The sequence below is a fragment of the Physella acuta genome, unplaced genomic scaffold, assembly GCF_028476545.2.
Source record: "Physella acuta isolate Inbredline_101_S28 unplaced genomic scaffold, ASM2847654v3 ptg000793l, whole genome shotgun sequence".
Taxonomy (NCBI): Eukaryota; Metazoa; Mollusca; class Gastropoda; family Physidae; genus Physella; species Physella acuta.
The window spans coordinates 376,509-400,079 of NW_026732311.1; the positions used below are offsets into that span (position 1 = coordinate 376,509).

A 23,571-nucleotide genomic window follows, 5' to 3' on the forward strand; every position below is an offset into this window, starting at 1 on the left:
GCTAGGAACAACAACTGGCAATCTGGAACAAATTCAATATTTAACTAAGTTTTTACATAACATAAATTTTAAAAAAAATTCTTCTTGTTTTTAGTGCGTATAAATTATAAATATAAAGCTTTTTTAGGCCTATACTGTTATGAATACACAAAGCATATTTTTAAATGTTTGAAATGCTTAATTTTTACATATGTGTATTTATATCAAGGGTTAAATAACTTCTGTAGATAGCGTTTTTCTCGTTGTATGCGTTTAATGTAATTATTTTTAAGTTCCCTCCCTTGACATATCATATTACATAGTAACTACAATAAATATCATTTCCACACGAGAGTTAATAATAAATTAATTACCAATAACAGTTATTTATATTAATTACCAATAACAGTTATTTATATTAATTACCAATAACAGTTATTTATATTAATTACCAATAACAGTTATTTATATTAATTACCAATAACAGTTATTAATATTAATTACCAATAACAGTTATTTATATTAATTACCAATAACAGTTATTAATATTAATTACCATTAACAGTTATTACGTTTACATTACAGGGAGGAGGGCTGCATGGGTTCAAACATATTTTCTATATAAACATTTTATCCTGATCCTCCAGATGGGTATTGGATGTGCTACAGGGCCAGTCCCCCCTCCCCCCTGCCCACCGAAGAGATGCCATTGAACTTGGTTGAGGAGATGCAGATACGATTTCTAGGGGTGGGGGCGGACTTGTTAAAGTTTCTATTTTCTAATTTTCTATATGAATTATGTTTTCTATTTCGTAAGGGGGGGGGGGGAGCAGGGGATGACAATGCTCCGGGGCGCAGCGTCCCCCCCCCCCTCCCCGCCCCCCCCCCCCCCCCCCCACAGGAAGATACCTGAAAGAAACTCTGTTTTTGCGTGTCTTATACCACCTTGCATTTTCACCATACGAACGTCCTCAGCACGAGCAATGCTGTTTTTAAAAAGTCAGATCTCTACATGATGCGAATGGAAACAAATATTTCTAGCCTCTTAAGACTATAGTTCATATCCACCGGGCAATTATTTCCTCCTCTGGTGCACCTCGTTATGGTTAACCGGTCGGGACGGTGTGTGAAAAGAGGAGGGGGTGTTCAGTCACGGCAAAAACTGTTAATCTTGGTCCCTGAACTGAACCATGCAAGTGCCATTACGGAACCAGAGTTTTGGAAATAAAGGAAAGAGTCCAGATGAAGTAGAGTTCACATATTCCTTGACCTCGGCATATTAAGGGTGTGGTCAGCACTTTGCCCACCCTCTTTGCTTTCCCTAACATGTGTAAGGTGGACTCTCAAACTCGAGACTTTCTGGTTAGCAGCCGAGCGCTCTACCGCTTAGGCCACGCCTGTTTTGAAAATTGTGTGTAATTCATTCCCTTTTCGGGGCCGTAGAGAGGAGTTCTGAATTTTATGATGATTTCCATCATCATCTATGCCCAAGATACATGGGGCAGGCGTTTCAGAGACCTCGGCATATTAAGCAGTGTTTCTTCCAGACTTTTTTCTCCGGGGGGATGGCACTTGAAATTTTCGGGGGGCGGTAGACTTTCTTCGGGGGGAGGGGGGGGGGCGGACACTGTTAAAAGTATATATTTTCTATATAAATTATACAAATTTCATTTCATTCGGGGGGGGGGGGGTAGAATTTTTTCGAGACTTTCGGGTAAGCAGTCTAGTAATTGTATTTATTTAAACATTTTTTTTAAAAATGTGTTCCAATAAAAATCGATTTATAATTTCTACAGCAAGTACAGACAACTAGTTTTTTTTGGTCCTCTACCTCTCCGTACAACACACGTTACATACATTTTGCTAGTTCCTTGTGACACGCATGACTGCCTAGCGTAGCTTCGTCTTTGTTTAGGATTGTATGTATGAAAAGAACGCCTACTCTTGTCAAAGCTTCCAGCAGGGGCGACGACCGATGCATGAACAACACGCAACCATAATATAACTTAATATAAGATAAAAATCAAATCCCAGAGTTCCCTATGTGAATTGATGTGTCTTGTTGAATGATATTATTACCGTTAGGAGAAGCCACTGGTTGATTATTGAGTCGTGCGCTTGTTGCCGTCGTGTGTCTTGTCAAATCTGAAACTATTTCAACTTCATGTCACTTGACTTGATGACAGTGGCGTCACTAGGTCGGGTGTCAACTGGTACGGAAACTAAGGGGTCACTCCACCTCATTCCAACCGTTTTGCATATTGGGTTTGGTGTCATCCCTCCTACGTACAATTTTATTTTTCTTACTGGGAAAAAAAACCCATTGTTTTGTTAGTAATTTTTAAAAATTTGGTGTCATCCTAAAAATGGTGTCACGCTGTGATTACCGCAATTCTCCTTCCTTCCCCGCCCCCACATTGTGACACTACTGTAGTACTGGTTGATCATTATCAATTTCTTTCGATTTGAATACAATGCCACAGTGTTTTAGTGCCTCATCATCATTCCTTTGTGGCCCCTGGGGAGCAAAGGGCTGCAACCACACATCTCAATCGGACTCGGTTTTGGGCTGCCCCCTTTATCTGTGCCCATGTGTGCCCAGCTGTTTTCACCTCTTTTTCAACCGTTCTTCTCCATGTCTTCTTTGGCCGGCCCACCCTCCTTTTTCCCTGGGGATTATAGTCTAAAGCATGCCTTGCAATGTTTTCTTTTTCCGATCCATCCCTATTTCCGGTGCCTAGAATCTAGTATGTTACTTTCATTACATAAACCCAGTGATTTTTTGTGACGGTACGCGATGGTACAGCGTACCGGCACCTTTTTCAATGTGGGGAAAAAAATATTACTTTTCTTGTATTTTAACGTTTATTATTAATTTATTATATTATTAAAAAGTTAAAAGTTTGGCAATCCTTCACTGAGTCCAGGCACCTATTTTCTTTTTACAAAAAAAAAAAAAAAGCACTGCATAAACCTAATAAACATTATACCTTCAAATGGTATCATTGTAATCACCTAAACTAACTTGATAAAAAAAAATTAAGCATATATAAATACTTTTCCTCAAGCGTGTTTGTCCATGTGCCTAACCAAACCAGAGGCGTAGCGACCCTTCCCGGCGCCCGGGGACAAACTTTCAATTTGGGAGCAAATTTTGAATTTGCACCCCCCCCCCCCCTCAAACTTACGATTTGCACCCCCCCCCCCTCAAACTTTAACTTTCGATTTGCACCCTCCCCCCTCAAACTTTCGATTTGCACCTCCCACCCCCCTCAAACTATTTATAATGCAAAAATACAGCTAAAATGACATTTTAATTTTTTTTTACAACCCATTTTGGCGCCCCCTAAGGTCGGCGCCCGGGGACATATGTACCCCCCTCCCCATCGCTACGCCTCTGAACCAACCGATATCGGCAGTGTTTCTTCTAGACTTTTTCTCCGGGGGGGGGGGGGGGCACTTGATATTTTAGGGGGGGCGGACTAAATTGGGGAGGGGGGGGGCAAACACTGGTAAAAGTATATATTTTCTATATAAAATTTCATTTCGTTCGAGGGGGCGGTAGACTTTCTCCTTATCCGAAGAAATGCCTGGAAGAAACACTGCAAAGGTTAGGTTAGGTTTGCGCTGACAAGAGCTTTCCAGCCGTCTCTGTCCTGGGCTAGTCTCTCCAACTGTCCCCAGGTGTATCCATTTTTTTTTTCGATGATTTACAACGAGCGATGGGTATCAATGGGTGGTGGATTACGGGTCGGTTAAGCTCATGGTTGCTCCGATTTCAGCCGATTTCTTTTGTATTTGCTTCCATAGCCTTTGGCCAACTTAAAACAAACTACAAGACAGCAGTTGCTTGATTTTGGAGTAGTCTCTCCTAGAAGAGTTGCTGTTCTCAGCTATCGAGCTATAAAAGTAAAAGTATATATAAATAATATATTTTCTATATAAATTCCATTTCGTTCGAGGAGGGGGGGGGGGGCGGTAGAAGTGAAAGAAACTGGTTCGAACTCGACTTCCCGACCCCACACATTCGATTTGATTTTAGTGTATGAAGTAATATGTCTTTATATAGATCTTCAAGGTTTGGCCTACTGTATCACTATGATTAAACAATCCTAAAATTACTTCATAGCTTAATTTAAAATAATTATAGTGTTTATTGTGCAATTCCTTGCATACACGTTTGATTAATGCTTATTTTATATTTTGGGCTTTCCCAAAGGCCTATTTCAGGGAACGAGGCCTTAATGACGTGGCGGAAGGTTAAAACGTCAGTAAACACTAAACGCAATAATGGCCTGTATTGGTGTCAGTCAACGACACTATAGTTCTGACACATTTCGCTGCGAATTTCCACCTACACTTTAAAAAAATTTAATTGAACCAAGGGTTTCGTTCAGACATTTTTTTCGATCGGGGGAGGGGGCTGTGGGAAGTGTTGGGGGGGGGGGGCATTTTATCCATCGGACTTATTTAGTTAAAGCCTTTGGTTGCTGTTTTGCTGGAAAAGCAGGCTTTTTAAAAAATTCTTATCGTCATAATAATATGATGATGAGAAATTGAGTCTAGGTGGGGCAACTAAACATTCACCTAAGAAATTTGCATTTTAAGAAAGTGGTGAAATGTCCCCCATTAACACTCATAAAGTAATACTTCCAAAAATAGAAGATTGTGCTTGTATTATAATGATAACATGTGACTAAAGTAACTCCACGTCACTGTCTAAATATAGCAATGACCTTAAGTGCGCAGAAATCTTGTTATGATATATTTAAAAGAAAAAAATCATTTTAATAAGTTTGCATTGAAACTGTGCATTTAGACAGCGCTGAGATTTCTTTTATTACTTCCAATTCTCGCTTTATAGCAACAATACTGCAAAGCTTGTTTTACATGGTTGGAGATAAAGCTGAGAACTATTCCATACTCAGCGCGGATAGTTTTGTTTGTGTTTCGGTTTGTTTGGGCAAATCTAGATTCAGCTTCTAATCAACAGTGTTGCGAGCCATCTTGTTTATACGTTTATAACTTTGTTTTTGTTATTGAAGTCCTCCCCAATGTTAATGTAAAAAAGATTGATTCATCACAAACTACTGTAATATAATCATCATTAACATCCAGTCGTTTTTAAAATGGATGAAAATAGTCTTGTGGTAGCTGTTCGACTGTGCGATACTGATGAGAAAGAGCAACCAGATCCGTTGTGTTTACTAACCAAGGATTTGTCAACATGGCGAAACTTCGAGGCATTAGTAAGTAACAAAACAAGTAGCAAGTTGTTACTTACAAGTAGATCTAGATCTGTCTGTAAGTTAGACGATGTTTCGGTGGATCTTTATAAATATCCATTCTAGATCTAGTAGGCCTCCCTTCTTAAAAAAAGGGGTGTTAGGTTTTCTCAAGGGAGTCTTCACTCTAGCTACTAGCTACTAGTGACCAGCTAGATCTAGATCTAGTCTTTAATTTTTATTTAGAAATAGATCTAGATCTAGTTTTTTTTTTATTATTCTACTTGGCGCTTACTAAAACTAATATTAATTATTACATTTTTACCAATTACTTTACTGTTATGTTAGGTCAACTATTACTATTAGAGTATGAAACTCTACTACAACCCTCACACATGCTCCACTTAGTAGTAACTTTGTTGAGACAGTTAACCTTAGTTACCAGTTACTAATAGTTAGGCTAGCATTTCAACATTAATATTTTATTATTAGCCTAAGTCTTATACGTATAATAACTCTATTATCTTCATTCAGTTGCGGGACATGTACAAATCACCACCTAAAGCTATCAAAGTCTGTTATCTGGATGATGAGAATGATTGGGTAAGTAGTAAGTACTGTCTATTGATTTCAAGTGCATAAACTTACATATGTGCTAACGAAAAAATTGTTATTGTCATGCAATTTTTTTTAGTGGAAAAAAAAATCAAATAAACTTAGTCAATCTAGTTCAGATTAGTTTTTTCATCATAAATAATTTGTTTAAGCTGTGGATATTAATAGATCTAAATTTTTTTGAAATTATAAATAACTTTGAAAGTGAAACTGAAAGTTATCACTGGAAGCAACCTCGGACAGATGAGGCTCGTTAGCTGGGGACAGCCACTCTTCTGGGAGAGACAACTCCAAACTCAAACAACTGCTGCCTTGTAGTTTGTTCTTGGTTTAACAAAGGCTATGGAAGCAAATCCAAAAAGAAAAGCAGGCTGAAATCTGAGTGAATGGCCTCAATGGTGCATAACCAGTCGACACGTATCCTTAATTGTGATGGAGCCGTGGTCGAGTCGGCAAAAAAAGCTCATGGTTGATAAATTCGAAAAAAAAAAGTCTCGAGTTCAAACCCTCTGGCAGATAAGGCTCGATCCCTTCCAACACTTAAAATTAAGAATGAAGAAGAAGAACTGGAAGCAACAACAAATTTTCTAGTAGGGGAGAAACCCACTGATTTAATTTAATTTTGATTTGTATATAAATTTTGTACAAATTTTAATGAGTTTCCCTAAACATAAGGATAAAAACATATAATGCTCTAATTCAATATTTTAAATGAACTTAATAATCCCTAATAAACATCCCTTAAAATTGTATTGTTTATTCCTACCCTCATACATGATTTCAAATTCGAACACATGTTAATACCAAATATTGTCTTGGACATGTTAATACTTTGTATATTTTATTTGGTTTAATTATTATATTACTTAGATTCAGCTTGATAGTGATGCAGAGCTAGCTGAAGCTGTTAAGGTATGTTGAAGAACAAAATTTCTATTTTTATGAGTTACGTTATGAATTGTTAGAAAAGAAAAATAACGTATAATTATAACTCTCTTTTTGTTTTTAGTATGGAGACATTTTTTTGAAGTAAAACTATATATTATTAGTCACTAATTCTTAGATGATATTGAATATTTACATTTTTTAATACAGGTGACCAAAAATTCTGGTGAGATTTTGCAACTGAAAGTTTACAGATACGGCGGTGGTGTAGAGAAGAGCGAACCTGCAAGCCAACAGCCAACATACATTCCTACCACCGACCCTGGAGGTGATGTCTTTGACCAGCTGTCATACCCATACCACACTGCATTCAGCCAACCAACAGTCTCCAGTCCGATTGATGCCCCGCCCCCTGTACCCCCAAGACAGCCAATAGCACCAAGGCTCCACCCTGAGATTTTGATCTACCCTTACCCCAATGGCGCGAATACCGTCATGTACAACCCTGGTACCTTGTACACACAGTTTTCTACCTCAGGCACCGCCAGTGCCCCTGGCCCAAGCATTCCACTGTCTACAAATGCAGTGCCTGCCCCTTTCTGCTACGGTAGTATCAATTCCATTGACATGTCACAGACCATTCCTTGGGACCTGCCTGCTAGAGAAGAAAAAACTACCAACCCATTCGATGAATTTAAAGACAAAAACACACCATTGGCGTACAAAAGTCAGAGGGAAGATACTTTGATGACTGATAGTTCAAAAGTTGAACCTTTGTGCACAGAATCTCGTTCTCTTGGACAAAATTTTATCCCCAACCAGGATCCTTTTGAGATTAACTCCCCTGAAACACAACAGATTCACTCTTCTGTTGCATGCGACATAAGGCCACCACTAACCCCAACTACTGCAAGCAAATCTTTGGCCCAGGAAACAGTAGCCAGCAGTAAAGAATCTGAAGTCGCAGGGGGAACAACCCAGCCTGCCAAGCTGTTGGAATGGGTGAACACTGTCCATGCTGCTCTCTCCTTCAATGCAGGGCAGGATCATTTCCCCCAAAATCCACCAGCAGTCGGTGGAAATCCATCCTACTCCGCTGCTATTCCAAAATGTAAAGTTGTCAAGAAAGGATCTGAAAATCAACCACCCAAACCTTTGCCGAGATATCTTTTAATGATGGATGGTGCCCAATCTGGTGCCAATGCAGTGGCAATTGAAATGCCACCTGAGCCAGATTTTTTCCATGCAGCAAGCCTAAATAAAGATGAAGAAATTGCTGCAAGCGGAGGGTAAGTCAGTTTAATATGTTACATTGTTTTATCTATAACTAGATATTTTAACTACATTTATATAGGACCTATGTTTAAATTAAGAATGACACTAATTTAAAATGAAAAAAAAATTTATATTGTTAAATTGCATTGTCAATACCAGTAGGACGATATTTTAATATTTATGTATTAAAAAAATTAAATATTTAAAATGACACGAAGATAAAATGTAAAAATTTATATGTTCTATTGTATATTTTGATTACATTTATGTATAACTAAAATTGAATATTCAAAATGACACTGAGATAAAATGTTGAAATGTGTTCCCAGAGCATCTTCGACTTCAGCATCTGAAGAAACTGGTGAAGTGGTGGCCAGAGGAGGTAGTGATGCTGCAGCAGTCTGCAGAGAAGTATGTTGCTCTTATTATCCTAAATCATTGCTTGAGATCCCATTGAAGTTTAGGCTTTATTAAAAGTAATGATACATTTCATAAAAAGTTTTGAATTTTCAAAGAATACAATTAATTTAACTATTAAATTAAATTTTATACACTAAAAATATTAGTAAAACTCTGAGAAAATTTAATCTTGTTGTCTGTTTATATTTATATTGTGAACTTTGGTGAAATGCTTTCTTTCTCCACCTTTGAATATTTCTGTCCTTCCCTTTTAATTGTTTTTAAATGCTGTTTCTATGTGCCTTTAAGTTCCTGTCACCTAGCCTTGCTTGATGTCAATCTTGCATGTATAGCTGTGCTTGTTCCCATTGTTCAGCATTGGCCAATAGAGACTGAGTTGTAACAGATCTCTGGGATTCATCACATCTTCACTGCCGTGGCTCTATGTTGTTTTTTTACTACAAGATTTCTTTCCAACTGGATGGACTGGAGGCTTGACACCTTTGTTTAATAAGACAACTATACTGACCAAACACCAGCGTCACTGCAATTTATCCTCAATTTAATCCTCAGATAAAATCGTCCAGCCAAGCTGCGGAGCCTTGTGGTGTGGCGGTGGTGACAGCAGAGAGTTCAGCTGCTAAGTCGGAGAAAAAAGTGAAAAGATCAGACGGAAAAGTTAAAACAGTGAGGAAAGAAAAATCAGAGAAAAAAGATATGAAACCTAAAGCAGCAGTAGAAAAACCAGAACGGAAACTCAGCAAAAGCAAAACAGATGAGCACTCTTCTGTTAAAGAAAATAAGAAGAGACCAAGTTTGGAGAAAGTCCCAGAGTTGAAAGCCGAAGAGAAGAAAGTGATTAAAGCTGATGTTGAATCAGGAGAGAAAGTGAATGTCAAGGAGGAGATGACTCTGCTTCATGGGGACTTTGTGAAGTTTATGAGGAAGGTAAAGTTTTGCTGGACAACATCAATCTATGCTGTGTTGCTAGTCAGTGTCTTGATTTCTGCTACATGCTGTTTGCTTGTCTACAACCTTGCTTCTCTGTAGATTTCATTGGTGGCAGGATAATGTACTTACAAATCTCTTGATAGAAACCATCTTAAATTAAAAATAATTATTGTTATTGTCGAACTAAAGAATGAAATATTTTCAAACATTTATCACAATCATTACAAATTTGTTTTTTGTAGTTTTGATCCTTGTCTTTTTTTGTTTGCATGGTTTACAAAATGATTATCTTTAAATAACAATTTTAATAGACAAAAAAAAATAATGTAATCTCTATTTATTGTTACGTTAAATGTGTAGCTTTATACTGTCGTTGAGGCATGTTTAGAGCGTACTGATTTGCTTATTTCCAGTGGAAGAAAGACATGCACTCCACTATAGTCAAAGATGTGGTGAAGCAGACAGACAGCTTGCTCCGTAAGACACTGTCAAAGTCTCAGGCACAGAGAGACCTGGACGTCCTTGAACTTAAGACTAGACTCACAAAATGTAAGCTCACATACTTAACTTGTTATTCCTAATTCCAATACATTTTCAGGCTACCATTTTATTAGAAATAGTTGTTTTGTAACTAAAAACGATAATTTTTGTTTTTTAATTAATGACTCAGTTCTGAACAAAATTGTGCTTGTATTTCCCTCAGTGATAGGTCAGCATGTGGGTATCCGATGTATGGTCTGTAACAGGGATATTGTTGGCATACGCTACATGTGTGGGTGAGTCATAACCTAAAAATAACATAAACTTTAAGGACTGTGGTTTTGTAGGTATATTTGTACTCATGGGACCGGCTCGGCCTAGCAGTAGAGTGCTAGACTGTTAACCGGAAAGTCTTGAGTTCGAATCTAACTTCAAGTCTGCAGAATGTCCCTAAGTCCACCCAGCTCTGATGGGTACCTAACTCACACTAGAGGCAGCAAAGCAGCTAGGCATAGTGTTGACCACACTATCCCTTCTTATGCCGTGGTAGTTGAAACAGGTGAACTCTACTTCATCTGCACAAACGGGAAAAAAGAATATCTGTACTCAGCTATCCTCCTTTAAAGAGGTGTGGTCAGCATTATGCCCAGCTTCAATAACTACCCACCCACTTGAGCTTGCAAGTCAACTACATTAACAGTCAAATGTATAAGTTCAGCATTAAAAGTTAATTTATGTAAGATACAAGACTTTACACATGAGATTGAACAGTTGTTACATGAGCTGTTTTAATTTTTTGCACCCAGTAATTGTGATGACTCGACCACACCGACCCCTGCTTGGGAGTCAATTACGTTAACAATCAAATGTATAAGTTCAGCATTAAAAGTTAATTTATGTAAGATACAAGACTTTACACATGAGATTGAACAGTTGTTACATGAGCTGTTTTAATTTTTTGCACCCAGTAATTGTGATGACTATGACCTGTGTGAAACGTGTGAGGACACAGCCAACACGCACGACCCAACACACGTTTTCCTGAAGTTGAGGTACCCCTCTGCTGGTGCTGGATTTGTTGGGGATCAAAAGTTCCCACTGCTCAGGGAAAATGTTTACCTGCAGGATAAAGTCATAATGGAGGCTACAAGAGGGAAAGATTTTGAAAAGTGAGTTTGTTTTTTCTATATCCTCTTAATTTGATTTATTTAAGTCAGAAACTCGTTTTTTTAGTTTTACAATTATTGTTAGAACATTTTTAATATAACTTAATTGTGTTCCTTAGTCATAATCATCATGGCTAAAGGCAGAAAAATTGCTATCCAAAATTTTTCAAATATATTGGAAAGATTAATACAACTTTTAAAGTGTTTTATTATTATTTAACTTTTCCTTTCATTTGTTTTAAAACTTTTTTGTGTGCTTCTGTGACTGCTTTTAGGGCCTAAAAAGCTACTTGTACCTGTGCCATAAGCCTGTACTTAAACAGAAATAAAACCTTGATATGATACCATGTTGCCTCTATTCCCTCCCACTGACAAATTTGTTTTTCATCACCCCAGGGTAGAGGAGAGCCAGAACACAGACAGTAGAATAAAAATCTCAGAGAAAGTTGTGCTGGAACAAACAGAAATACAAGAGCTCAGCACAAGACAAATTGAGCCCAATACTCACCAAGGATTTATGGTCCAGGTCAGTCACCACTCTTTACTTTTATAAGTATCAAGGTAAAAATTGAGCCAAATACACACCAAGAATTTATGGTCCATGTCAGTCAAAATCCAAATTTTTCAAAAAATGTATGGAAAAAGTTAACACCACAACTCTAGATAACAATTTCTAAAGTAATATATTTTATAAAGTAATATTTCAATATTTCCAGTACATTGTAAAACATTTTTTGTTTACTAGACACCATACAAAAAACAAGCAACCTCATTATATTTTTGTGTTTAACCAGACACCATCTTGTAACTACTTTGACCTGGAGATGAACCATGGCATACACCCGGATGAAGACAGACTAGCCCACTACATGAGAAACTCAGAGGAGACAACCCCAGACCATGGCATACACCCTGATGAAGTCAGACTAGCTCACTACATGAGAAACACAGAGGAAACAACTGGAGACCTGGATAGAGTAGAGCATCACATAGAGAGAAAAGTGGACACCATTCCCATGGTGCATTTGTTTGCAGCCACACCAGTTGCAGCTGGCAATACTGAAGGTAAAATGTTAAGATTTTTTTTACCGATGATATGGGCAGTAAAAAAATATTACTACAACCCCGAAACAAATAATGTTGCAGTGAAAGAGCTAGTCTAGCAGTAATATTTCAAAGTTGTTTTTTTTAAAGTTTGCATTACTGAACAATTAATTACAATAAACTAGGCCCTATATATTAACTATTACAGAAAAAAATTACTGAAAAATTAATTACAATAAACCATATATTAACTATTACCAGCTTTGATGTTCTGCTGCCCTCAATACTATGAGTTTTAGACTTGGAACTAATGCACTATTACTACCAGCTCTAAGACTTTAAACTACTGCCCTCTCAGTAAACAAAGATTAGACTAAAAACTGTTTATGTCATCAATTATATGAAGAGTCTCCACAGAATACTTACTGAACAACTAATAACCATAAACTCTATGTTATAGTTAATCATTATAAAACTTTGATGCACTCCCCCCTCAATATCAAATGATCTCATCAAACAGATGTGAGTGCTGACCCAACAAGCCCATTTTATACAGAACACTTAATGAACAACTAATAACCATAAACTCTATGTTATTGTTAACATTATAAAACTTTGCTATACTCCCCCCCTCAATATCAAATGATCTCATCAAACAGATGTGAGTGCTGACCCAACAAGCCCAGTCTCCACAGACTCCAGCAGTAGCATCATCTCCTTGTCCCACCCTCACCAGTCAGCTGGTCTTCTAGCTGCAGCCATGCCACTCAGGAGGAGAGATGAGGAGGTCAATGTTAATGGGGACAGGGAGCCACAGGCCTGTAAGTTTATTAATTACCTCGTTAGTTGAATGTTTAATGGGGACAGTGAGCCACAGGCCTGTAAGTTTATTAATTACCTCGTTATAGTTTAATGGGGACAGGGAGCCACAGGCCTGTAAGTTTATTAATTACCTCGTTATAGTTCAATGTTAATGGGGACAGGGAGCTACAGGCCTGTAAGTTTATTAATTACCTCGTTATAGTTCAGTGTTTAATGGGTACAGTGAGCCACAGGCCTGTAAGTTTATTAATTACCTCGTTATAGTTTAATGGGTACAGTGAGCCACAGGCCTGTAAGTTTTTTAATTACCTCGTTATAGTTCAATGTTAATGGGGACAGGGAGCTACAGGCCTGTAAGTTTATTAATTACCTCGTTATAGTTCAATGCTTAATGGGGACAGTGAGCCACAGGCCTGTAAGTTTATTAATTACCTCGTTATAGTTCAATGCTTAATGGGGACAGGGAGCCACAGGCCTGTAAGTTTATTAATTACTCGTTATAGTTCAATGTTTAATGGGCAGGGAGTCACAAGGAATACCAAACCTAAGTACATCACTGAAGGAGTATTCGCCCCCAATGCAGGGACCCGCACGTGTTTAGTTTTGTTCTGTTCCCAAGTTGGTACATTTAAAAAAAATTCACTGTGGTGGAGCACGAGTATGCCGCTAGTTTATTTATACCCGTGGTCACTACTGTGGATTCTGTTTTAAAATTTATATTTCGTTTGACTGAATCCCTTGACATTTATTGCCACCAGTTGACGAGGACCTGGACAGCATGCCACAACTTGTTCCGTTTCGCCGCCCCCAGTCCCCCAACCAGCCCATTTTCTTTGAGATGGACGAGGAGGACAGCTCCTTCCAAGAATGGGACTCAGACAGCAGTGAGGACTTCTGTATCATAGACCCCGCCCCAGTATGTAGGGATGACTATGAGGCCATTACTGATGTAAGTATGACACACATGTAGTACTGCTGTGTAGTTGGGGCTTGGTGTTTCATGATGATCTGCTCAGTGATTGACTAGACATGAAAAAAATTGTGTACAAAATTCACCCCTGACACTGTTACACTGTTTAGGGCTTGAATATCTCAAAATAGTTTATAAACCCATTCATGTCAACCCCCATATAATCACAATGGCTTGCAATCTTTGGCTTGTTCCCTCATGCCTAAAAATGATTACAATGTGGTAGATAACATGATATTTTGAGCTACATAATTAAGTAAACTAAACTAAATAGCATTCATTAATTAAAACTGATAAATGTTACTATTACAAAATAGAAACATGACTTTTGAAAGCTTCTTATATTGGTGTTAATGAACATTAGTTGGATGTTGAATACCAAAGTTTTAAAAACAAAAGAAAAAAAATTGAAATCATTGAAACATATTTTAGTTAATTTAAATGAAAAATATAATGAATGTAAATATTGTTTTTGAGTGATAATATAAGCAACATTTTAGAAGAAAAAAAAATCAATAATTTAGTTTCATTAATTGATATCAAAATTAAAGTCTATTTATACTTAATATAGGATGATGGAGAGGAACAAGTTGAAGGTCCATTTCAAGTTGAAGGTACTTGCCAAGTTGAAGGTCCTTGCCAAATTGAAGGGCTAAACCTAGTTAAAGAACCGTGCCAAATAGCAGGCCCATGCCAAGCTAAACAACCTTACCACATTATAGAGAGACCCTGGAGAGTTGAGGGACCTTGCCAAGTTATAGGACCCTGTCAAGCTCTTGAGAACCCCTGTCAGGATCAGCCACAAGAACTTGTACAAAACAACTCTAGCACTGTCGACATTGATGCTGCAACACCAGTTACTGATGCCCCAGCTCCAGTCAGTGATGCCCCAGCTCCAGTCAGCGATGCCCCAGCTCCAGTCAGTGATGCCCCAGCTCCAGTCAGCGATGCCCCAGCTCCAGTCAGTGATGCCCCAGCTCCAGTCAGTGATGCCCCTGCTCCAGTCAGTGATGCCCCTGCAGCTGTCAGTGCTGCCCCACCTGCCAGTTTTGACCAGGTTGAGGATGTTAAGACAGGCGAGGCTGTCACCCCTGTAGCGGACAGCCCTGTGGATGTTCATGTGCAGCAGGAGGAGAGAGAGGAGCCGGTGGAGGTGGAGGTGAAACAGGTGTATAAAGCCACCATACAGGAGGACGAGTTGGTGCACAAGATGAACGACGAGGAGAAGTCCAGGTGAGTGTTTGCACAGGTTCACCTCGGTATCTTCTAAGCCAGTTCACCTGTATCACCTGTATACAAGTTTGTATAAAGAGTACTGTTTTTTCCCCATTGTTTTGAAGAGAGAATAGATTGCATTGAGATTTTTTCTGTTTGCATTGGGATTTGTTTTGTTATAAATTGAGGTTTTTGAATACTTTACTTATTCTTAAGCCTTACTAAATCTCTCAGCTCAGATGGGTACCTGACTCATGTTAGGGAAGGTAAAGGCGGCTGGGCATAGTGCTGACTACACTATGCCTTCATATGCCGAGATCACAGAAACAGGTGAATTCTACTTCACTTGCCCCATAGACCATCAACTTCAAAAGGAAACTGAATAGCTGCTTCATATAAAACTTGTTGGTAGCTATACCTAAAATATGTACTACATAGCACCAAAAGATAACCGATGCTGTTATAAAAGTGTAAACAAGAATGAATTAAATCTTCAGGTTTGAGCAACTCCTCCGAGCAGAAATGGATAAAGAGTTTGAAGAAGAATTAAAGAAAAGGGCCAAAGATCTGGAGAGAGCATTGCAAGCTCAGAAAGAAGAAGAGTTCCGGTACATCCTGGAAGCTAAAGAAAGGGCGGCCGCCATAGAGAACGAGAGGCTGGAACTGGCAGCCAAGCGTAAAGAGCTGGATGACCAGCATGCACTTCTGGTCAGACAGGCGTCGTCTGTCAGCAGCTCCTTACTGGGGGAGAACTCACTCACATCCTCTGACAGCTACACTGTGGGCAAACGTGACGCTAATTGCCAGACGTAAGTTGGTCTACAGCTCACTTATTATAGCCCTTATTTGTAAAGAAAGTAAGAAGTTCCCTTTTCAAACCTGACGGTTTATAGGGCAAGTGAAGTAGAGTTCACTTGTTTCTGTGACCTCGGCATATGAAGAGTTAGTGTGGTCAGCACTATGCCCAGCCGCCTTTACTTTCCTTAACTTGAGTTGTAAAGGTTTAATTTTTATTTTCACTTATTATATAACTATAACCCTTACTTGTAGGTGTTTCACTACATTTCACCTATTATAACCCTTACCTGTAGTAGCCTTAGATTTCTAAACAGACTGCTGTTGAAGTTGGTAAATTGCATGTTGGTCTACATTTCACTTATTATAACCCTTACTTGAAGGGGTGTCACAGTAGTAGCTTTAGTTTTCTGAAAGAACTTCAGTTTAAGATGATAAAATGCAGGTTATTATATTTTTAATTTTTATTATGATTAAACTATGAAATTTCCTATTATAAAATGAGATAAAACAAGCATTGGTAACTAAAGGCATTTGGATTATGTATAGAATTGTACTTGTATTGAATCATTAGATTTACTTACTTATTATTTTTCATCAGATGATAGTTCTGATGAACTGTTTGATTTATTAAGTTCACTCTAGACAAATGTATTGCACTTTTGTGAAATCCTGTCCATAACACCACCTCTATCATCCATTGATTTACTGTTAGTTGACAAATGTATTGATTGTGTTGTGCCTGTTTGTCTCAGAAACCCAGAACCTTTCCATAACACCAGCCCTATCATCCATTGATTTACTGTTAGTTGACAAATGTATTGATTGTGTTGTACCTGTTTGTCTCAGAAACCCAGAACCTTTCCATAACACCAGCCCTATCATCCATTGATTTACTGTTAGTTGACAAATGTATTGATTGTGTTGTACCTGTTTGTCTCAGAAACCCAGAACCTTTCCATAACACCAGCCCTATCATCCATTGATTTACTGTTAGTTGACAAATGTATTGATTGTGTTGTGCCTGTTTGTCTCAGAAACCCAGAACCTTTCCATAACACCAGCCCTATCATCCATTGATTTACTGTTAGTTGACAAATGTATTGATTGTGTTGTACCTGTTTGTCTCAGAAACCCAGAACCTTTCCATAATACCAGCCCTATCATCCATTGATTTACTGTTAGTTGACAAATGTATTGATTGTGTTGTGCCTGTTTGTCTCAGAAACCCAGAACCTTTCCATAACACCAGCCCTATCATCCATTGATTTACTGTTAGTTGACAAATGTATTGATTGTGTTGTACCTGTTTGTCTCAGAAACCCAGAACCTTTCCATAACACCAGCCCTATCATCCATTGATTTACTGTTAGTTGACAAATGTATTGATTGTGTTGTGCCTGTTTGTCTCAGAAACCCAGAACCTTTCCATAACACCAGCCCTATCATCCATTGATTTACTGTTAGTTGACAAATGTATTGATTGTGTTGTGCCTGTTTGTCTCAGAAACCCAGAACCTTTCCATAACACCAGCCCTATCATCCATTGATTTACTGTTAGTTGACAAATGTATTGATTGTGTTGTACCTGTTTGTCTCAGAAACCCAGAACCTTTCCATAACACCAGCCCTATCATCCATTGATTTACTGTTAGTTGACAAATGTATTGATTGTGTTGTACCTGTTTGTCTCAGAAACCCAGAACCTTTCCATAACACCAGCCCTATCATCCATTGATTTACTGTTAGTTGACAAATGTATTGATTGTGTTGTGCCTGTTTGTCTCAGAAACCCAGAACCTTTCCATAACACCAGCCCTATCATCCATTGATTTACTGTTAGTTGACAAATGTATTGATTGTGTTGTACCTGTTTGTCTCAGAAACCCAGAACCTTTCCATAATACCAGCCCTATCATCCATTGATTTACTGTTAGTTGACAAATGTATTGATTGTGTTGTGCCTGTTTGTCTCAGAAACCCAGAACCTTTCCATAACACCAGCCCTATCATCCATTGATTTACTGTTAGTTGACAAATGTATTGATTGTGTTGTGCCTGTTTGTCTCAGAAACCCAGAACCTTTCCATAACACCAGCCCTATCATCCATTGATTTACTGTTAGTTGACAAATGTATTGATTGTGTTGTGCCTGTTTGTCTCAGAAACCCAGAACCTTTCCATAACACCAGCCCTATCATCCATTGATTTACTGTTAGTTGACAAATGTATTGATTGTGTTGTGCCTGTTTGTCTCAGAAACCCAGAACCTTTCCATAACACCAGCCCTATCATCCATTGATTTACTGTTAGTTGACAAATGTATTGATTGTGTTGTGCCTGTTTGTCTCAGAAACCCAGAACCTTTCCATAACACCAGCCCTATCATCCATTGATTTACTGTTAGTTGACAAATGTATTGATTGTGTTGTGCCTGTTTGTCTCAGAAACCCAGAACCTTTCCATAACACCAGCCCTATCATCCATTGATTTACTGTTAGTTGACAAATGTATTGATTGTGTTGTACCTGTTTGTCTCAGAAACCCAGAACCTTTCCATAATACCAGCCCTATCATCCATTGATTTACTGTTAGTTGACAAATGTATTGATTGTGTTGTGCCTGTTTGTCTCAGAAACCCAGAACCTTTCCATAACACCAGCCCTATCATCCATTGATTTACTGTTAGTTGACAAATGTATTGATTGTGTTGTGCCTGTTTGTCTCAGAAACCCAGAACCTTTCCATAACACCAGCCCTATCATCCATTGATTTACTGTTAGTTGACAAATGTATTGATTGTGTTGTGCCTGTTTGTCTCAGAAACCCAGAACCTTTCCATAACACCAGCCCTATCATCCATTGATTTACTGTTAGTTGACAAATGTATTGATTGTGTTGTGCCTGTTTGTCTCAGAAACCCAGAACCTTTCCATAACACCAGCCCTATCATCCATTGATTTACTGTTAGTTGACAAATGTATTGATTGTGTTGTGCCTGTTTGTCTCAGAAACCCAGAACCTTTCCATAACACCAGCCCTATCATCCATTGATTTACTGTTAGTTGACAAATGTATTGATTGTGTTGTGCCTGTTTGTCTCAGAAACCCAGAACCTTTCCATAACACCAGCCCTATCATCCATTGATTTACTGTTAGTTGACAAATGTATTGATTGTGTTGTACCTGTTTGTCTCAGAAACCCAGAACCTTTCCATAACACCAGCCCTATCATCCATTGATTTACTGTTAGTTGACAAATGTATTGATTGTGTTGTACCTGTTTGTCTCAGAAACCCAGAACCTTTCCATAACACCAGCCCTATCATCCATTGATTTACTGTTAGTTGACAAATGTATTGATTGTGTTGTGCCTGTTTGTCTCAGAAACCCAGAACCTTTCCATAACACCAGCCCTATCATCCATTGATTTACTGTTAGTTGACAAATGTATTGATTGTGTTGTGCCTGTTTGTCTCAGAAACCCAGAACCTTTCCATAACACCAGCCCTATCATCCATTGATTTACTGTTAGTTGACAAATGTATTGATTGTGTTGTACCTGTTTGTCTCAGAAACCCAGAACCTTTCCATAACACCAGCCCTATCATCCATTGATTTACTGTTAGTTGACAAATGTATTGATTGTGTTGTGCCTGTTTGTCTCAGAAACCCAGAACCTTTCCATAACACCAGCCCTATCATCCATTGATTTACTGTTAGTTGACAAATGTATTGATTGTGTTGTGCCTGTTTGTCTCAGAAACCCAGAACCTTTCCATAACACCAGCCCTATCATCCATTGATTTACTGTTAGTTGACAAATGTATTGATTGTGTTGTGCCTGTTTGTCTCAGAAACCCAGAACCTTTCCATAACACCAGCCCTATCATCCATTGATTTACTGTTAGTTGACAAATGTATTGATTGTGTTGTACCTGTTTGTCTCAGAAACCCAGAACCTTTCCATAACACCAGCCCTATCATCCATTGATTTACTGTTAGTTGACAAATGTATTGATTGTGTTGTACCTGTTTGTCTCAGAAACCCAGAACCTTTCCATAACACCAGCCCTATCATCCATTGATTTACTGTTAGTTGACAAATGTATTGATTGTGTTGTGCCTGTTTGTCTCAGAAACCCAGAACCTTTCCATAACACCAGCCCTATCATCCATTGATTTACTGTTAGTTGACAAATGTATTGATTGTGTTGTGCCTGTTTGTCTCAGAAACCCAGAACCTTTCCATAACACCAGCCCTATCATCCATTGATTTACTGTTAGTTGACAAATGTATTGATTGTGTTGTACCTGTTTGTCTCAGAAACCCAGAACCTTTCCATAACACCAGCCCTATCATCCATTGATTTACTGTTAGTTGACAAATGTATTGATTGTGTTGTGCCTGTTTGTCTCAGAAACCCAGAACCTTTCCATAACACCAGCCCTATCATCCATTGATTTACTGTTAGTTGACAAATGTATTGATTGTGTTGTACCTGTTTGTCTCAGAAACCCAGAACCAGTCCATGGTGCCAGCCATATCATCCAGAACGTGGCTTCAGGTGTCTCTAAAGCAGCAGCCACAGCTTATTACACAGCTAAAGATGTTTTCTACACACTGCAGGCCAAACAGGTAAGAAAATAGCTGGTGAATTGTGACACTTACTCAGTCTAAACCACCCAACTCTGATGGGTACCTAACTCACGTTAGGGAAAGTAAAGGCAGTTGGGCGTAGTGCTGACCACACTATCTCTTCATATGCCTAGGTCACAGAAACAAGTGAACTCTACTTCACTTGCCCCACAGACCATCAGGTTTGAAAGGGAAACTTTACTTTACTTTTACTCAGTCTAAAAGTATGACCAAAAAAATTTGGAATCTTGTTGAAATACTGGTGCAGCCATATAGTTTTGTATTCAGTTTTTTCTCCAGTATTGCTAATAGAGTCAAGTTATGGCCAGGGTTAGGGTGGTGATATTATTAGCATAAATATAACTAGGAAATGCCATACTAAAATTCAATATATCTTTTTAATCCCTTTACAAAATATTGGCTTACGTAATTATCATGAGCTTTCCCTGGTTTAAAAAAGTTTAAAAAAAAATTATGTTCTTAATTATCGTACTCTAGAATGAATGGAAAGGCCAGACTTCTACTTTCAAACCACCTCACTCCAACTGGACACCCCCTGAGAGTACCTGGACACACAAACCTAGCACATGGAAACCACCAAAGGATGACTACATTCCCCCCACCTCCACATGGGTGCCACCATCAAACAGCATTCCCCTGCCCTGGAGTTGCACAGAGTCAGGGGAGAGAACCGAGGAGCCGCAGGGAAACACTGATAAAAAAGACATCAAACAAAGTGAAGATGTAACCCCTGGGGGTCAGGCGACCAGCAAAAGGACGCCGGTCACCCCTCAGGAACTCATGGAGTTGACAGACTCTAGCCTCAGGCGTGAGATGCAGGGAATGCAGCGTCTGATTGAGATGGGCTTCGCCAACAGGGAAAGAAATCGCCAGCTGCTCAACAAATTTGATGGGGATTTGGAGAAGGTTGTCCAGTGTCTGCTGCAAGAGGAAGGGGAGGGAGATAGTGACCACTGGGCAATCCACAGGCACTAGACTGGAGATACACGGTTGGAAGGAGGGGAACATTGCGAATTAAAGAAATAAAGCACTGATTGAAGCGCCACCTAGCTTTTGGTAGTTCATTTCCAAGCTTGCTTTATTCAGACATTATTGTATTTTGTATTGGTTATTACATGCATTGAAATGATACTTTCATGACTTGATTACAATTACAAACAACTTTTTGAAAGTCAAAACAAGAAAAACATTTTTTTTTGTTGCTCCTATTTTGAATGAGAAATTTGTGGTGTGTACTTTACTACCAACCAAAAATAGTCATTAAACAAGACACTGTTGTATAGTCAAACAGAAGAAAAGACAATTTGAAGTGTTTTTAAATACCAATCTTTAACTCAGCAGTGAACTGATTCAATTTTATGTATTTATATTATTATTTCTTTACTGATTTTCATGCTATAGTATCCAAAACCTTATAAAATTTACATGCTTAATATTACTTTTACAGATATTACTTTGGAAAAAAATTGTTTGTATTCTGGAGTGTAGTGTATAGTTTGTGCATTAGTCACTAGCAAGAGCCTCTTCTGTTTTTTTTATTTATTGTGTCATTGACTTGCCTAAAACAATTTTATTTTTAATTTAGTAAAATGTTTCTATTGTTATGAACAAATGGGCACTTTTTCTTGTGGCAATATCCATCCTCTTAGCACTAAATTCACTAGAAATCTTTTTTTTAAAGTTATTTTCATTGTTTTTGAATTGTTACTCTATTTCATCCTAGAGTAGTGATACTAAAGCAACAGTTTAAATCTGGAAAATGTAATCTAAGATAATTGTTGCACCAAGCATTTTTGTCTAAAGAAGCTTCTTGTTATTTATCAATATATATTTTTGCTACTAATTAAAAAGTGCAGTTGTATTGTTTTTTTTTCTATATATATTTAATGTTAGTCTTAAAGTATCTGTTATAGTGATAAGTATTGTGTAGACAAGAGAACCATGCTGTGTATGTATCTGTGTAACACACCAAATTTGTAACTTTGTGTCACTCAAAAGGTTCCTTCCTTGCTAGCACTGGAGCTCTTCAGAAACAAAAAGTAATTTGACTGTGATTCAAGTTGTGATGTAAACCTAGCAACATTCTGTCTGACTCAAGTGTCTCTCAGCTACTATTGGAACTCATCATAAAAAGAAATAATTTTATTGTAGTTCAAGTTGTAAAATACCAGCTTATAGGTAACATCAGCTGCAGAATTACGCATTATTTAGATAAATACAGCTGTAAATAGCTCATTGTCTTTCAAGTCAATAATTTTTTTCAATTTATTTTATATTTGGTTGTTTATAAAATATGAGAAAAAAAGTATTTTCTCATTAATTTGAAATAAAACTTGAAAAATTGAATGCAGTGATAAAACATTTTATTATCAGCTTATAAATTTACAAGTTTTAATAATTAACACTTTTTGCACAAATATTTTTTTGAAAAAGTTTGTGTTTTTTTTCAGTGTAAACATTTTGTTTTTATTGTTTACATTTAAACTTAAACCCACTTTTGTTTTCTCGAGATTTTTGTTCTTCAAGTCGCTTCACTATTTATGTGGTAACGGGTTGCAGTTTTTGTGTCCCTTTTTGTGCTTGTTGCAGAAACAGATTTTCATGTTGGTGTTATTGGGAAGTCATAGTGGTCAAATAAATCAGGCAACAAAAACAGAACAGTTCAATTTGAGTTTAGTTTCAAAATTAAGATCATTAGATTGTTTATGATAGATTTATTGAAGTTAGGTTAAAACAAATGTGCACCTGTTTTCAAGCTGCTCTGACCCATACAATTATGTTGTCAGGGTGGAAAATTTCTTTATTACACCTAGATCCTGATCTTTTATCTCCCCTACAATAATGCATATTGCTTTGATTTATTGTGTTGGCAAAGCCATGATAATGTACATTTCTGGTTCTCGTATGGTCAAATAAAATTTCAGTTTAATCAGTTTCTTGTTTCTTTTTTACATCTATTGTTTGCCTAATGGGGACGGCGTGGTCAGATGGCTGAGTACACCGACTGCTAATCCACAAGTTAAGTCTGTAGAACATACATGTGTAAACCCATCTCTAATGGCATGCTTTTTATACTCAACATGTTTAACA

At 37.8% G+C, this 23,571-nt stretch overlaps 1 protein-coding gene across 2 annotated transcripts; it reads left to right on the forward strand.

The window, feature by feature from the left end:
• The first annotated feature begins 4,762 nt into the window (after window positions 1-4,762).
• Window positions 4,763-23,410, forward strand: LOC131951000 (uncharacterized). 2 transcript variants are annotated; one of them, XM_059313235.1, is made up of 17 exons: window positions 4,765-5,228; window positions 5,739-5,807; window positions 6,690-6,731; window positions 6,915-7,993; window positions 8,309-8,390; window positions 8,952-9,326; window positions 9,743-9,878; window positions 10,033-10,105; window positions 10,778-10,978; window positions 11,372-11,501; window positions 11,770-12,040; window positions 12,679-12,840; window positions 13,600-13,790; window positions 14,383-15,044; window positions 15,524-15,835; window positions 20,337-20,460; window positions 20,959-23,410. In XM_059313235.1, the coding sequence occupies exons 1-17, from the start codon at window positions 5,109-5,111 to the stop codon at window positions 21,454-21,456; spliced, it is 4,527 nt and encodes a 1,508-aa protein (XP_059169218.1). In that variant the 5' UTR covers window positions 4,765-5,108; the 3' UTR covers window positions 21,457-23,410. The 2 variants fall into 2 exon arrangements, with proteins under 2 accessions (XP_059169219.1, XP_059169218.1); XM_059313236.1 differs by lacking the exon at window positions 8,952-9,326 and having other exon boundaries at window positions 4,763-5,228.
• The last annotated feature ends 161 nt before the right edge of the window (window positions 23,411-23,571 follow it).

Bases quoted from the DNA above. Each gene is read 5' to 3' on its own strand.
- LOC131951000 (XM_059313235.1), top strand. From the start codon at position 5,109: ATGGATGAAAATAGTCTTGTGGTAGCTGTTCGACTGTGCGATACTGAT. The intron at 12,841-13,599 runs GTAAGTTTATTA...TATTGCCACCAG, and splicing joins GGACAGGGAGCCACAGGCCT to TTGACGAGGACCTGGACAGC. The intron at 13,791-14,382 runs GTAAGTATGACA...TACTTAATATAG, and splicing joins ACTATGAGGCCATTACTGAT to GATGATGGAGAGGAACAAGT.